The sequence below is a fragment of the Tachysurus fulvidraco genome, chromosome 13, assembly GCF_022655615.1.
Source record: "Tachysurus fulvidraco isolate hzauxx_2018 chromosome 13, HZAU_PFXX_2.0, whole genome shotgun sequence".
Classification (NCBI taxonomy): domain Eukaryota; kingdom Metazoa; phylum Chordata; class Actinopteri; order Siluriformes; family Bagridae; genus Tachysurus; species Tachysurus fulvidraco.
In genome coordinates, this window is record NC_062530.1 from 6,827,150 (window position 1) to 6,844,108 (window position 16,959).

The 16,959-nt window shown below is 38.0% G+C and overlaps 1 protein-coding gene across 2 annotated transcripts; it reads right to left on the reverse strand.

Moving 5' to 3' along the window:
- Positions 1–1,057: 1,057 nt before the first annotated feature.
- pex16 (peroxisomal biogenesis factor 16) lies at positions 1,058–14,713 on the reverse strand. 2 transcript variants are annotated; one of them, XM_027147733.2, is made up of 11 exons: positions 14,497–14,713; positions 12,830–12,865; positions 11,290–11,366; positions 9,608–9,741; positions 9,421–9,521; positions 7,795–7,869; positions 6,010–6,159; positions 5,142–5,214; positions 4,927–5,049; positions 2,146–2,210; positions 1,058–2,052 (listed from the first exon to the last, which is right to left on the reverse strand). In XM_027147733.2, the coding sequence occupies exons 1-11, from the start codon at positions 14,621–14,623 to the stop codon at positions 1,994–1,996; spliced, it is 1,020 nt and encodes a 339-aa protein (XP_027003534.1). In that variant the 5' UTR covers positions 14,624–14,713; the 3' UTR covers positions 1,058–1,993. The 2 variants fall into 2 exon arrangements, with proteins under 2 accessions (XP_027003534.1, XP_027003540.1); XM_027147739.2 differs by lacking the exon at positions 7,795–7,869.
- Positions 14,714–16,959: the final 2,246 nt, after the last annotated feature.

Here is a 16,959-nt window from a genome sequence, read left to right on the forward strand (position 1 = left end):
AAATTGTTCAGACAATTTATTATGTTTAGTGCAAAGACATTTTAAATTATGCGTCAGTGGGATGTTATAATACTCTGTTATGAAGAAATAATGGAAGATTTTAGAAATTTGGTTGTTAAATAAAAAAATAAATTCAATGTGGAAAATGACTTTTAAGTCAGTCTTAATTTTGCAACTAGAATGTATAGGAAATTTTCTTTTCTGTATCAAGTAAGCCACTTTGATCAGCTAAGACAGGAATATATAAATGTGGATTTTGGTGCACTATTCCATTCCATTTTCATTCTATTGTGTCCCTTCTTCTTACACTTGGAACGAGCCAGAGAATAATCTAGCTCCTATTATCCTATTATGTCAAAACAGTTAGAACTGTAAGCTCTCGTTCCTTCACCCGTTATTTTACTGAGAAAGGTTTTCTGTCTTGAAAACACAAAGTTACAGCATTTTTTCTGTCCGTTACAAACTAAAACCAGAAACTCCTTCCAAAAATGTTACAATAACATCTCGCAGAAAATGTCACCTTATCGACGATTACGCATATTACAAAACGATTTTTAGATGCCCTTTTTTCTAAAAGACTGAGGAGGAAGCAAGGTGATGTTTAACTGTGGAATGCTAAACTGCTGAACAAACCCATGAACATGTTCACATTTATATTTTTCCTGTATGCAAATATACAAAATGATTTAGTCCATCTATAAGATACGACTGTCGTGACTGTCGTCGATTTTACTGAATGAAGATTCTTTTTGTCAGAGAGAGTAAGAGAGTTTATGTTTATTAGAGTGAAAAAGACGTCTTATTTTATGTATTGCAGAGGCAGTCGTTTTAAATCAGACTGAATTATGGACTGTTTTTAAGCATGCACTTGTGGGATCCTTCCTCGTTCTGGTTTAATATGCCATTATGATGAAATGAACCTTCTGATCTCCATCTGTTTTGAAAGGAAAAAGCAGAAGGAGTAAATTGCTTTTCCCATCACTGACTGATTTATTAAATGCATAAAGGTGTGTAGAAAATCCATCATCCATTTCTTACATTGGATTTCGGGTCTTTCTTTTTTTTTTTTCAGATGCCTTTATTAAAATCATGAATATTCATAATCACAGAACATTTTCAGCCATTACACAAGCCAGTTTTACTCAAAATGAGCTTTTAGTTAGTTCACAGTGAAAAATAGAGGACATTCATCAGTTCATTGATGCTTATAATGCTGGTTTGAAGTAAAAGGGGGTCCAGAAAGACAGGACGTCCTCTGAAGAAGGCCATATAGCTTTTAGCAGTTCAACCCACTGGTCAGATAGAAAAATCTCTCAACAGCAATAATGAAATGAGCTCAGAAGTCTGGGTAAATCACGGTCCTGCTGTGTGAAACAGTTACTTTAAAAAAAATAATAATATTAAAATAAAAATAAAAACCCCAAAACACCATAAAAGATATGTGTTCTCCTAACAAAACATTACAGAACAAAGAATTGGTGTAAAATGTGGCACTGAGTGATTTAATTAACTGTACTATACAAAGTAATAAGAAAGAAAGAAAGAAAGAAAGAAAGAATGAAAGAAAGAGAGAAAGAGAGAAAGAAAGAATAACAAACAAAAAAGGAAACAGGATAAAAACACCAATGATTTTCTGAACTATAAAGAAAGAAAGAAAGAAAGAAAGAAGGAAAGAAAGAAAGAAAAAGAAAGAAAGAAAGAAAGAAAAAAAGGAAACAGGATAAAAACACCAATGTTTTTCTGAACTGGATTAACTTTTCATTTTATGAGACTCAATCATGCTAGACAAACAAACTGAAATAACGCACTGAGTCACAGAACATCTACTTCATCTACAACTCAGATTGTCACAGGATGTTCTCATAAGTGTGTGTGTGTGTGTGTGTGTGTGTGTGTGTGTGTGTGTTTTTCCATCCCCAGGTGGTCTTGTATCGGTTGTAAGCCCTTTCCTTTCTCTGGACAGGTCTGCATGACCTTTTCAGTAGGTTCAGCGTCAGCCCCAGTTGTAAAAGTAGATCTTCTGCCAAGTAGGTAAGTATTCCATCAATGGACCTGAGCAGACAGGAAGCAGATATAATTAAGATGTTGCAGAGTAGGGAGTACATTATATTCTTGACCAAGCAGAATATAAAATCTCTCACTTACGTGCAACTAAGCCAACTCCGGGAATGTAATCGGCCAGGAACCGTAGAAGGAAAAGGATCTTCGCTCTGTGGTTGGGGAGAAATAAGATTAAACCGTGGCTTAATTCAGAATCTAGACTGAAGACATGTAGTTCACTGGTTTGATGAGACCAGACTTAAACATTAAAGCACTAGATTGGTTAGAAACCCAACAATCCTGAGTGTAAAGCACTAGATTGGTTAGAAACCCAACAATCCTGGGTGTAAAGCACTAGATTTGTTAGAAACACAACAATCCTGAGTGTAAAGCACTCGATTTGTTAGAAACACAACAATACTGGGTGTAAAGCACTAGATTTGTTAGAAACACAACAATACTGGGTGTAAAGCACTCGATTTGTTAGAAACACAACAATACTGGGTGTAAAGCACTAGATTGGTTAGAAACCCAACAATCCTGAGTGTAAAGCACTAGATTGGTTAGAAACTCAACAATCCTGGGTGTAAAGCACTAGATTGGTTAGAAACTCAACAATCCTGGGTGTAAAGCACTAGATTTGTTAGAAACACAACAATCCTGGGTGTAAAGCACTCGATTTGTTAGAAACACAACAATACTGGGTGTAAAGCACTAGATTTGTTAGAAACACAACAATACTGGGTGTAAAGCACTCGATTTGTTAGAAACACAACAATACTGGGTGTAAAGCACTAGATTTGTTAGAAACACAACAATCCTGGGTGTAAAGCACTAGATTTGTTAGAAACACAACAATCCTGGGTGTAAAGCACTAGATTTGTTAGAAACACAACAATCCTGGGTGTAAAGCACTCGATTTGTTAGAAACACAACAATACTGGGTGTAAAGCACTCGATTTGTTAGAAACACAACAATCCTGGGTGTAAAGCACTAGATTTGTTAGAAACACAACAATACTGGGTGTAAAGCACTAGATTGGTTAGAAACACAACAATCCTGAGTGTAAAGCACTAGATTTGTTAGAAACACAACAGTCCTGAGTGTAAAGCACTAGATTGGTTAGAAACCCAACAATCCTGAGTGTAAAGCACTAGATTGGTTAGAAATCCAACAGTCCTGAGTATAAAGCACTAGATTTGTTAGAAACACAACAGTCCTGAGTGTAAAGCACTAGATTTGGTGGAACCCCAACAAAACTCCACCCGACAGTGAAGCATGGTTATGGAAGCATCATGCTGAGAGTTACTCTTAGCTAATTTAGTAGCAAATTAAAAAAATGTAAATGCAATTTTAAAAGAAAAGAATAAAAAGTGAATCCTTATACAACCACAACTTGTATGTTAGTTTGTCAAAAATGCGCAAATTCTATTACAGTAGATTCATTTATAACAAAAAAGAGCTCAAACACAATCATTTACTACATAACGCATGCATTGTAAATATCCCAAGCACTTAACAGAAATCACGATCAAGCTTTCTAGTAAGAGACGGATTTAGATGAACATAACGCTGAAAATAAGCATACATCTGATCGTTAGAGTGAAAGAATATACTGATGTACTTTATGGCATTGCAAACATTTAGCCTACTGTTAAATTAGCAGTAAATAAACGTTAGTTAATCTAGCAGCTCTTATTATAAATTCTTCTCAGCGGTGTTTATTTCCCTCATGTTAAGGGACCGAGTTTTCCCTTTTTGCTGCTATCTGCTATACTTTTCTTATCAACAGATGGATTGTCAATGTCATGGAGCTTAATCCTTAACTTTAATTTGATTGAAGTCCTGCCACGCTGAAATGCAATCATCGTCCAAGCGCAGCTCTAAGCTGCACTCAGGGGTGTGACAATCAGAAAAATGCCTAAAAGTGTTTTTTTCCCCCCAGGAGTTGTTACCATCCATATAAAGGAGCATGGTTTATTTTTAAGATTTCTAACTGGCTCCTTTAAATAAATAAATAAATAAATAAATAAATAAATAAATAAATAAATTTTACAGAATTGCTACTAAAACATGACAAGAAGGCCATGTCCACACTAATACGTTTTCATTTGAAAACGTATATTTTTCTCTCCGTTTTGGCCTTTCGTCCACATTGAGACGGCGTTGTAATTCAACAAAAGCGTAGCTGTTGGAAGACGCTCTACCAAAGCGGATAAATTTGAAAACGCCGTCTTCACGTGTGGACTGTGAAGACAGAGGCTTTTGAATATTATGACGCATTTATTGTCATGTGATGCAGTCGAAAGTAATAAATAACCGCCTAGCGGAATGACGCAGGTCGAAGCCTTACTCAAGCGCAGTAGGGAGATGTAAGCATTTTCATACATTTCAGTGTGGATGAGCAACTTTTGGAAAACGTTGGAAAATGATAATGTGGAGCGTTTTTAGACGTAAACTCCATTTTCAGGTATATCCGGATTAGTGTGGACATGGCCTAAGTGTTCATATGATGCAAATACACACAGACGGAAAACAGACAGAAGGCAGTTTTTACGTGTCTCTCGTTTTACTATGCACGGCGATCGTATCGCCACCTACTGGATAATTCACATAATTAGACTTATGTGTTTTAGGAGCACGTTACTACGCATTACACACACTTGTTTAAGTTCATTAAACAGATCTAGTGATGCAAATTTAATGTAATAATGCTTTTGCTTTCAGTGTATCCAGATATTATTGATCATAATTTGTGTATTATGATGATACCATTTGTGTATTTAATGTTTTTTTTTTTGCACCTGTATTTTGTTCTTTAAAGCGCCAGTGATTTCCAGTTTAAAATGCAGAGATTTGTCAAAGACAATTACTTAAGCACTTACTCAGAGTATCGGTCATAGAAAGGTGAGCGGAGCAGGTAGTAAAGCAGGAGGAAGGCTCGTCTCCTCATCTCGGCCCTCTCTCTGCGGTTCAGAGTCTTCGTTGTGTCAGACAGCAAACTGAAACTGTCCACAAACAGAACGTTGGATTTAGGCACCGACTTATGTGCATTAACAGACAGACAGACAGAAAGAAGGAGAAGGAATGCTTTCTTTACCTTGTTATCTCCAGGATGCCGGAGATGAGCCACGGTTTCCAGGAGCGCCTGCCGCAAATTCCTAGAGCGGTCACTTAGAATGTACAGCATTAAGGAAAACACACTTTTATGTGCATATATGTAAAAGGACAGATCAGGCGATCATGGAGTATCACTTAGATACGGATAACACCAGAATTGGAAAGAATATGAGTTTTGACCGTGGCGAGATCGCTGGTGCTAGATAGACTGGTTTGAGTATTTCTAGATCTAGATCTCCTGGGATTTTCTTATACAACAGTTGCTGCTGTCTACACAGAATGGTGCAATAAATAAATCTGAAGACGAAAACAATTTGCTGGTGAGACAGATCATGGTCAAACTGGGTCGAGCTGCTGCAGTAACTCAGATAACAACTCTGTAACTGTGGTGAACAGAAAGGCATCTCAGGAGATACAACATGTAAAGAAGATAATGTACCATAATGCAAAACTCACAAGATCATATTCTGACAGTTATAAAAATATAGAAATTTAGTATCTGCACTGCTTCTACACCCTAAGAAAGGTCTACACTTAGGGTGTCCAGTTTGAGGTAAACAACCAATACCTGGGGGTAAGTTACCGAAACTGCCTCAAAGCTGAATCTTTCCCTATGACAGGAAAGAGTCCAAGTCCAGAAATGGTTTATTCCTCTTATTTTGTAGCAATTTGCCGACAGTAACAACTTCTCACTTATTAAAGGATGATACATCATACTTTTTATCAGTTCCTTTTCTCACCCTGAAGACTTTCCTGTATCAGAAAACTCAAAGCAACAGCCAAACAAGTCCCTGTGTAAGTAAACATTGTTTTCATTGTTGCTCATATTGTGGCTTGCGTTAGGATACAGTGCACTATAGGTCGCGCGATATACAGTGATTCTGCAATAGTCTCCTGCAGGCCCAGAGGGGATGGGCTTGCCTGTAGGTCCTCCTCCTGCTCCCTCCTCTTCCTCTCTCGGTGAGGATCGCACCACAGCCGACTCTGCAGTGATGATACTGAAGGACAAAACAATAGAGGTTCTCTTGTCAGTTCAAAGCCCCAAAATACACAGATAAGCATGCACGGGGAACAGAAGTGCTCGTTGTCCTAACCAAATACGTGCCATCAACACTTGTGGCACATCTTTTTTATTAATTTTTTTAAATGCTGCCTGATCTGTACCGTACATGACAACATGCTGCATTTTAACTTATAGAAACAGGGAAAGATAATATTTTAGCATTACATTTGACATAATAAAGTCAGAAATGAATTTCTTTAATATAGGTTAGATCACAGCTTTATCGATACCAGTGTGCAACATGAATTACAGATTACAGCATGGGGAGACTCAGAAACATACACACCGGACTGATTAATGCTGATTTCTCATATAATCTGCTGATCAATACGATGCTACATGTTCTCATTCCTGTCTTGCTCTACATTTCTAAAAAAAAAAAATCAAATATAAATGAAGACTTTATGTTTATGAAATGGTTTGATGGCATGTAAGTGGATTTTAAACAATGTAATATTTACAATGTTTACATTTCCATAAAGGTTGGAAATGTATCAAGTATATATTTAAAGCTTACAGGCACCCCCATGCAGCATCTGATCTGTATGGGGTCAGAATTGATTCGTTATTCTGAATAAATACACTATGATCCACAAATAAATATAAAAAGTTTCACAAATATTTTTACAAATTTCACAAAAAGAAATGAAATTCACAAATAAATAAAATGGGATTTGCAAATAAAAAAATATTTATAAATTGTATTTATTTGCGAATTGCTTCCTGCTCATTTGTGAATCGCGTTCTGTGCATTTGTGGATTTGAAACATTTCTAACGTCAAGACGTGCACAAGAATCCACAAATAGGTGGACTCCGCCCACCGTCTACTCCAGCCAATCGGACAACGGTCTCGTGGCGCTGACCAATCGTGGCACGATCTACCTCAAACCAATCACGTTCTGATTTACTCGCACTATCAGTGTAATATGTACTGCAAAATACGATAAAAAAATAAAAATAAAAAACATTTGTCGCAGATTCGAGCCCAATCTGGTAACCCTGTATGGATTGTAGCCAGCACTAAGGGTTAGTTCAATTCTGCTTTCTTTGGAAACGATTTCAGCATAATCAATGGGTCCAGGGGTAGTGTGAAGAGCGAGTAAATCAGAACGTGATTGGCTGGAGTAGACGATGGGCGGAGTCCACCTATTTGTGGATTCTTGTGCACGTCTTGACGTTAGAAATGTTTCAAATCCACAAATGCACAGAACGCAATCCACAAATGTGTGCAGTGATTCACAAATGCACAGAACGCGATTCACAAATGAGCAGGAAGCAATTCGCAAATAAATACAATTTATAAATATTTTTTTATTTGCAAATCCCATTTTATTTATTTGTGAATTTCATTTATTTTTGTGAAATTTGTAAAAATATTTGTGAAACTCTTTATATTTATTTGTGGATCATAGTGTATTTATTCAGAATAACGAAACAATTCTGACCCCATAGATCTGTGTCCCCTGCATGACTTGGTGCCATGATGCCTTCTGTACAAGCTTTAACTTCCAGTTCAATTTAAAATACATTCCGCTAAAGTGCTCTGAAAGTAATATTACTATGTCTTACCACTTCTCAAAGGTCTCACTACTCTCCCTGAGCGCTGTCCGACGAACGTGACCTCTTCCTCGGCGCTGCCCTGATCTAAAAGGTTAAAGTTGTATGTAAGACACCACAACCTTTTATAGGGAAGATAAAAATTCATTCATTTATCTTTTCTACTGATAATCTGAAGGCTTTCCTGAGAGCACTGGGCATGAGTACAGCCTCCAGAGTACACAAATCTATCGTGGTGCTCCATGTGTATACACCTAGGAGAAATTCAGAATGACCAATTCATCCACTGGCAAGGTTGTCAGGGGAGAGATGAAAACAGAGAACCTGGAGGAAACCCACTGGGCCAACATGCCACCAGGCATGCATTTAAAGGTGAGGTGTACGATCTCTGAAAGCTAATGTTGACATTTGAAATCACCTAAACAAACACGCGCCTAACCAAAATGGTTGTCAGCCCTGTTTTGATAGCTCCACCCCACACATACATATACATTCGCAACCCAGGCAACTATTATGGCAGAACCTGCTGGGGCAGCTGGCCGAGGGGATATTTTTATCAATAAATGAACTCAATGAGTAATACTATGGATATACAAATGTGATTTTGTAGTACTGTGTGTTGTACCGTGAAAGGCTTAGCTCCGTTTCACGCGGAAGACGACGTTAAACACCTAGAGCCCGAGGCAGAGGTAACGGCAGAGGCTAATGTCAGACATACGCACTGAACACTCTCTCCGCCGCATATTGACAGGACACACCCCTTTCTGCTCATTGGCTACACGTTTGTTTTGTTAGTCGGCCCGACTCAGTTTTCTGAAGCATTTCTCAAACATCGTGCACCTCACCTTTAAAGACTACACATGCACTAATGTAAAGCAGGTCTAAAATATACGCCTGCTATAACATACTGTAAGTGTATACATGTTTGAATCAACACTGTTTGTTTACAACCATCTATTTTTACACAATGCACAATATAACATACAAAATACACAGTGGTCGGTATCTGATGTATTTGTCCTGTAGTGTTTGCACTCGATGCACTTTATTGGGCTAGAACAACTTATATTAAGTCCTTAACTGTGTATCGTTTTATGTAGCTCTGCGTTGTCTTACGTAGCACCGTGGTCTTGGAGAAACGCAGTTTCATTTCACTATGTACCGTGTCACCTATATATTGTTGAAATGACAATAAACGCTTCTTGTCTTGACTGATGAGAGATGATGATTAAAGTTGAAATAAAACCTACAAGTGTGGCTCTTTCTATCGCTGATGAATGAGAGTACAGCATGAGACTCTTGAAAACGAGTTCTTCCCTTTTTTGCTGTTTACCGAAGGGATTGAAAGCTGTAAAAAGCAATAGCAAATAAAGCCACGATCAAAGACTAGTGTGTTCCCTCAGCTCCTGAGCTTTGTCAACTAACAAAGCAGAAAGTGAAGCTTGTGTTCCTTAATGAAGTGTTACTCAAAAAGGCTCCAGACAATCACTTGATAATGTATTATTCCATTTAATGTTCTAAATAAGAAACATGTATAAAACACAACCAAAGGTATTTAAAAAAAAAAATCACAGACACAGAACAACAGCCGAGTTCCAGTGGAATAAGGGCACTCCATGCTCTTGCAAAATCTCTTACCTCTGTTATACAGCTGTGCGTCTCTGTCCAGAGGGATTATGGGAGGTGATGTTTGGATGCCTGATTTGTACCAGAAGAGCAGCAGGATGCGCAGGATGGCTCTACGGATATGAAGGAAGAGGATGATTGCCATTTCCGCGGTGGTGTTATCAATCATACACAAGAGTGCTGCACTTAAGACTCTTACTTTGCTATCTGGATGAGAACGATGACCAGCCAGCGTCCGGGTTCTCTCCACAGCTTAGCAGCTGCCATCTCAGTGAAGACTTCCACATACTCCAGGACAGAAAGCCAAGTTAGCAACCTCTGCTGGGAGATAGACTGTTGCAACACACACACACACATACACACTTACTTCACTATGAGCTTCTTTTGTGCAGGTCAAAACTGCTGATACAGAGAATTTCCAAATGCCACCATAAACTCAATATAAGTTCAAGCTTTCTCTACAGAGCTCCATTAAGGCCAGTGTGAAAGAAGCCGAAGGTCATGAATTCCATCTCGTTTCCCCTGCGCCCCAGGCTGAGTGTTGCATTTATTGCACCACTGAAAGTGCCTCAGTCTGTAAATGTGTTTATTTCTAAACACCGAGGTTGGAAAACTCAATGATAAATATGTCGCTCTAGCACAAATTAAGAAATAAAGAGGTCTCGGGATACTGGGCTCCAACACACATTTTTCACTATTAGACTATCGGTGTACAGAGAAACAGAAGTACAGGGACTGGAAGTTAAGCCACAGATGGATAAATACAGGCGGCAATACAATATAATGCATTTTACAGCTTTATCGATGTAATGCCATATATTGTGATGTGTGATAATGTTATGAACAATATGGAAAAAATAACAGTATGATTGAGTTGCTTTTAATTTTTGTATTTTCTGATAAATATAGTATTTAGAAATTAATACAACACATATGAGTGTCAGAAAATATAAAGTGTCTATGCATAAGGAGGCTACAATATAATATTATATTATATATTATAGTCATGTTTTATTTGATTCTCAATTTTTATAATGCGGTTTTGTTAGCAGAAGGAGGATAAAGAACAACAGGCACAAAGGCCACATGTCCTTCACTTTAAGTTCGACTGAGACTGAGAGGTACACAGGCCACGCCTCCTTCACTGAGACTGAAAGGTACACAGGCCACGCCTCCTTCACTGAGACTGAAAGGTACACAGGCCACGCCTCCTTCACTGAGACTGAAAGGCACACAGGCCACGCCTCCTTCACTGAGACTGAAAGGTACACAGGCCACGTCTCCTTCACTGAGACTGAAAGGTACATAGGCCACACCTCCTTCACTGAGACTGAAAGGCACACAGGCCACACCTCCTTCACTGAGACTGAAAGGTACACAGGACACGTCTCCTTCACTGAGACTGAAAGGTACACAGGACATGTCTCCTACAATAAGACTGAAAGTGTGCAAAGGCCACGCCTATTTTACTGCCTATTCCTGCTTCATTTACTGAGACTGACAGGCACTTAGGCCACACCTCCTTCACAGGTCCCTATCTATGGCATGATTATATTTTTGGGGATTTATATAGAGTCTATACTACACAGTGCAACTGTGGTCAGTGACTTGCTTGCTTGCGTGATTTTCCCACTGTTTCCTGCTTCATGAGCCAAGGACACACCGTTCCCTTTCAACTCTCACAGTACAACTCATCTCCAAACAACTTTATGTGCGTTACTATGCCAACAACACACACACAGGCTCACTGCTTTCTATCGGTGACTTACATAAGTGGAATGACTGCCAGGGAGAAAAAAAAAAAGCTTGGAGAGAAAGAAATGAAGAAAGTCAGACAGAAAGTGGGATGAGACTGAGCAAGGAGCATCTACAGGAAATTACCACAGGCAGAGTCTTGGACAGCGCCTTCCTGAGAATGTCATCATTCAGCAACACCAGCAGATTTGATGCTGAATACACTGCAAAACCAAAACAGGCAGGATTAAATGAGGCACTGACAACTCTCCTTAATTTGTTTGTTTCCCCGATTTTACATGCCTTATTCAATGGTTTTCTAATAGCATATGATGTTGTATCTACTCTTAAGTCATGTTAAGTCAAGTTTATAGAATACAGCATTAGCTTTATTAGCTCTTCCTCCATACCGTGTGTCATGACTACACATGAAATCAGCTCATTCTGTTAATTATTAATTATTCTGTCTAGACACTATAATTAAATAGAAAAGCTGCGGGATATGGACAATATATTGCACTGTAATTATTTTTCTACCTTAGATATGATAATAAGTAATTAGAGATACAAAAATCACAGCATCTATAAGAGGTATATAACTTGATCTTTTTTTTTTTTTTTTTTTACATATGCCTCCATTTCAGTGAGGTTTTGCTGAAGTTATCAACAAAAGAGAGAGCGAGATAACCTGATTAATAGCAGCAGTCGAAACTAACTAGCTAGCTAGCTAGCTAACTAACTAACTACATTGGTGCACTGATGTAAATAACACCCAGGCCTACAACAATTAGTGAACAGAATTGTTTAGGTCAATTCTAAAACAAATATTAATGTGTTAGCAGTGTTTGTTATCAACAAAGCAAACACACTGATAATGCACAAAATTTAATGAAAAATATATAACATTAAATTAAAAAACCCTGAAAGTTTCTGCTTTATAAGTGCCAGGCATTAAATCCTTCTACTTTTTTTCACTCAAACAGCTTGATATTTTTTCAACATAGTACTAAATCATCCACAGCAACTTCATATTTTAGTGAGAATGGCAGAATGAAATAATTCACTCGAGATTAGACAGATATACAGAGAAAGATTCGGTTTAGGAGAAACAGTCATTTTGTGTTTTTGTGTGTAATTTATGCTGGTTCTTGTGATCAGGAAACAAAGGGAACAATAATTAAAGAAAACAGAATGTTGGCTTCTACAAAGCCAAGATAATTAGCCATAAAGTAAAAATGTCTTTAGGGTAACACCATTTAAAATGGTTCGCTGTTCCTCATCATTTTGTTTTGAATTATATTATTGAAAAGGAAAAAACAATTAACAAACCCAAATGCCAAATAGCCATTTTCATTTAATTTAATCTGATTGAAAGGTATTTCTCAAAAGGACCCACGGGGATAACATTATTATTAAAAATATATATTCATTAAAAAACCCTCGAAAACTCTTTTCTGGAGGATACTTTTGCACAAGAGCATATTTTGCACGGGATTTTTATTCATAGAAGAATCTGACTAAGACCAAAAATTAATATTTATATTTTTATCTTTTTAAAAATGTATGTATTGATAAAAAATGTAATGAATATTGTATGAATATTGCACAATTCATAAAAAACAAAGTAGCAGAACACACAGGGAAAGACAGTGGAAATCAATAATATGTTTATAGAAGTGACTCTTACCCAACTCTGAAAGTTCGTGGGAATCTGAAAAGCGGCCTGTAACAGAAAAACTGTATGAATTTTTGTTCATTCATAAAAGATTATTATTATTATGATTACTATTATTATCACGATTATTGTTATTATTATTATTATGATGCTTATTATGATGTCATCATGCTTAGAAACAAAATATTCCAAATGCTTCCCAGATAGCACATTACTGTCTGTAATCTGCAGTCATATATACTGATGAAGTTCTGATAAAGTACTGATAGAGTACTGGTAGAGTACTGATGAAGTGCAGTGACGTGACATATGGCTAAGTACGGTGACCCATACTCAGAATTTGTTCTCTGCATTTAACCCATCAAAAGTGCGTGTGCGCACACACACACACACACACACACACACACACACACACACAGTGAACACACACCCAGAGCAGTGGGCAACCATTTATGCTGCGGCGCCCGGGGAGCAGTTGGGGGTTCAGTGCCTTGCTCGGGCCGGCCCTCGGTCCCACAACCTTAGGCTTAGGAGTCAGACTCTCTAACCATTAGGCCACGACTACCCCTGAGGTGCTGATAGAGTACTGATAGAGTGCTGATGGAGTGCTGACGGAGTGCTGATAAAGAACTGATGGAGTACTGATAGAGTGCTGATGAAGTGCTGACGGAGTGCTGATAAAGAACTGATGAAGTGCTGATAAAAGAACTGATGGAGTACTGATAAAAGAACTGATGGAGTACTGATAGAGAGCTGATGGAGTGCTGACGGAGTGCTGATAAAGAACTGATGGAGTACTGATAGAGTGCTGATGGAGTGCTGACGGAGTGCTGATAAAGAACTGATGAAGTGCTGATAAAAAAAACTGATGGAGTACTGATAGAGTGCTGATAGAGTGCTGATAGAGAGCTGATAGAGAGCTGACGGAGTGCTGATAAAGAACTGATGGAGTACTGATAGAGTGCTGACGGAGTGCTGATAAAGAACTGATGGAGTACTGATAGAGTACTGATAGAGAGCTGATAGAGAGCTGATAGAGAACTGATAGAGAGCTGATGGAGTGCTGATGGAGTGCTGATGGAGTGCTGATGGAGTGCTGATAAAGAACTGATGAAGTGCTGATAAAAGAACTGATGGAGTACTGATAGAGAGCTGATGGAGTGCTGACGGAGTGCTGATAAAGAACTGATGGAGTACTGATAGAGTGCTGACGGAGTGCTGATAAAGAACTGATGAAGTGCTGATAAAAAAACTGATGGAGTGCTGATAGAGAGCTGATAGAGAGCTGATAGAGAGCTGATAGAGTGCTGATAGAGAGCTGATAGAGTGCTGATAGAGAGCTGATAGAGAGCTGATAGAGAGCTGATGGAGTGCCGATAAAGTAGTAAGAGTACTGATACTGATGGGATGTGGTAGCCTGGTGGTTAAGGTGTTAAACTACTGATCAGAAGGTCATGAGTTTGAATCCCAGGTCCACCAATAAATGAAAACAAACTGTAAGTCACTCTGGATGATAAGTGAATCTGCTAAACGACAGAAATGTAAATGTACTCAGACATCATTATTGCATAGGGACTGTAATAGTAATAAACTAGTGTAACAGTAATAACTTCCTGTATCATAACAAGAGGCTTTACAGACTTCACTACACCTTATAACACCTTTTTACTTCCTCTGACCTGCTATAAGATACGATAAAGTCCTCACTGCGCCCTCCAGCTGCGCAGTAACACCCGGGTTCCGGCTCACATAATCCCGGTAGCGTCCAAAAACATGTGCGATTTGTTCTAAATAATGTCGAGACATTTGTGCAGGCTAAGCTAATTAGCTCAACATTACAAGAAACCTCATTACTCAAACGGGATATCAATGACGCTTCCTGGAAAGAAAAAAAAAAGCCACACCACTTCCGGTTGAAGGTGGAGAGGAATTTAAAGGGACCGCGCACCAGTGTGTTTTTAAACAACTTTCTCAAGTTGAAAGTAGACTAGCTACTGTATCATCATCATCATCATCATCATCATCATCATTTAGAGAGGATACATACTTCATTACAATAAAAACAAAACAATAAAATGTCCACTCACTATTCAAGTGATTGTGGGATATAATCAAGAGATTCATGTTATCATCATAAATGTCTTCTTTACATTAGAGCTTACTAGAGCTTACTATATAAAATGTGCAGTTAGCATTCATGGTGTAAAGAGTGTAATAATTCACACACAATTCTGGATGTAAAACTAAAAAGGTTTAGAAAAACATTACGGCAATGTGATGTCATCGTAATCCCCACTTTAATGAGGACGACTTGTTAAAACTAAGCTGGCTGCGTAATTGAATGGTACTTTATAAAGACCACTTTACCCCCAAACAGCAGGCTAATTCTTTTAAACTCTGTTTGTCAATGGAACAACCGAGACTGGGATTAGGCAAACTGTGGATGTTTGTCCCAGAATTGATTTCTCTGGGTTTAAAAACAAGTTGCTGTGGCTGTGGGTTTTTATATCTTAAAGGACGCAGCAGTTGTGCCTTTCCTGTAGGTCCTGCTTGACCGATTCATGGATTTGTTGAGCTTTAGACGTAAATCAGTTTCTGCTTCCTCCTGATAAAACCACTTTAATATGTAATGTAAAAGCTAATGAGCACCAGAGCTTAGTAACCTAAGCTTGAAGACATGTCCTGGTCACGTGATAAATATTCACGCTGAAGACATATTTTAGGAAATCTGCATTTCAATACGAGTCCATATGTGGGTTTGTCAAGAAAATGCAACCATTGCTCTTAATATCCCAATGTTCTCTGTTGGGTTTAAGATTACAGTGAACTCAAGTGAAAAATAAATTCAGTTTTGTAATTTCTGTTGATTCAGTTCAGAGAGATTTCAACCTTAAGCCTGTGGATTCTATGCCTAAAGGATTTAAGTCATCACTTTCTGTAGTTCACATTATAATAAAGGGTTGAAACACAATGTCACTATTTTTTTAGTGATTCTATTTAGTTTAAGTTTGTTTAATGTATTTGTATTTGTATTATGCAATATAATGTATTAATGTATTATGCAATTATATTTGGATTGAAATATGAAGCGGGTATGACCTAAACTGAATGCGTATTTCATTTTATTTTGTTTATTTTTTTTCATCAGCTAAGTCTTGTTTATCATACAAGATAACCCTATTGTATATGCCATCTCTCTCACTTAGACAGCATGGACAATTTTGCTCGCTTGGCTCCTGGCCATGGATGGCTGTGGCATCATCAAGATGAGAGAGCAGGACTGTTTTTGTTGCCTGCAACATTTTCAAATTATAAAACATTTGATATAAAATGTAGGACCAAGAAATAACCACCTGCCTCACTTTAACCACTGTGATCATACAAACCAGACACTACGGTAATAAGGATGAATGAATTACTGAACGAATGGTGTAAATGAATCATTAGAATCTCCTGCTAGTGAGACTTTATTGTTGCACTCCTTGGTTTCCCAGTCTTGATTTTTTATTTTTTTTAATAAATGGTCTGACATACACAGATAAAACACTCTGAGTACTTTTATAAAGGGTAAAGGCTGAGCCTATGACTTTGTCCTGAACCCACAGTAACCTGGGCAAGTGGATTTTTTTAGTCTGGCTCTTCTGGGTGTGTGTCCGCTTACTGACCTATAAATCTGCCAGCACTCACCCAAAATGATGAACAATGCTTCATTACAACATTAATTTGAAATGGTCTAAAGACAAGAAATGGGCTTAAATACTATCAATATAGGCATGTCATACTGCTGGGAACGATTACACAAAAAAGTACTTAGTATAATAAAAAATGGATTATAGAACTCATCTCATCTAACATAACAGTCAACTTGCAAAATGGCCTCCATTTTAACCAGAGCGCTTCCTGAGAATATTAATACCATTTGAGGATGGAGTGTAAGTACAGACTAGGAATCATCCCAATAGAGAAAATAAAAGCGGTCAGAAATTTCATTTTGTCAGTTTAAATCTTTTGGAACTGTAAGACCAGGCCTTCCTCTGATGAAGCTGCAGCCTGCCCCAAGATTTTAAGTGTGGGATGACACACTTATGATCTATTAGAGTAGTTTGATGACAACTCTGTCTCGAGAGCATTGCATTTCCTGT

What these genes read in the sequence shown, in the direction of transcription:
- pex16 (XM_027147733.2), bottom strand. Translation starts at nt 14,623, where the DNA reads ATGTCTCGACATTATTTAGAACAAATCGCACATGTTTTTGGACGCTAC. An exon ending in CGCGCGACCTATAGTGCACT is followed by an intron (nt 5,215 to 6,009) that starts GTATCCTAACGC and finishes GTACATTCTAAG; the next exon opens with TGACCGCTCTAGGAATTTGC. An exon ending in GGCATCCTGGAGATAACAAG is followed by an intron (nt 5,050 to 5,141) that starts GTAAAGAAAGCA and finishes GTTTGTGGACAG; the next exon opens with TTTCAGTTTGCTGTCTGACA.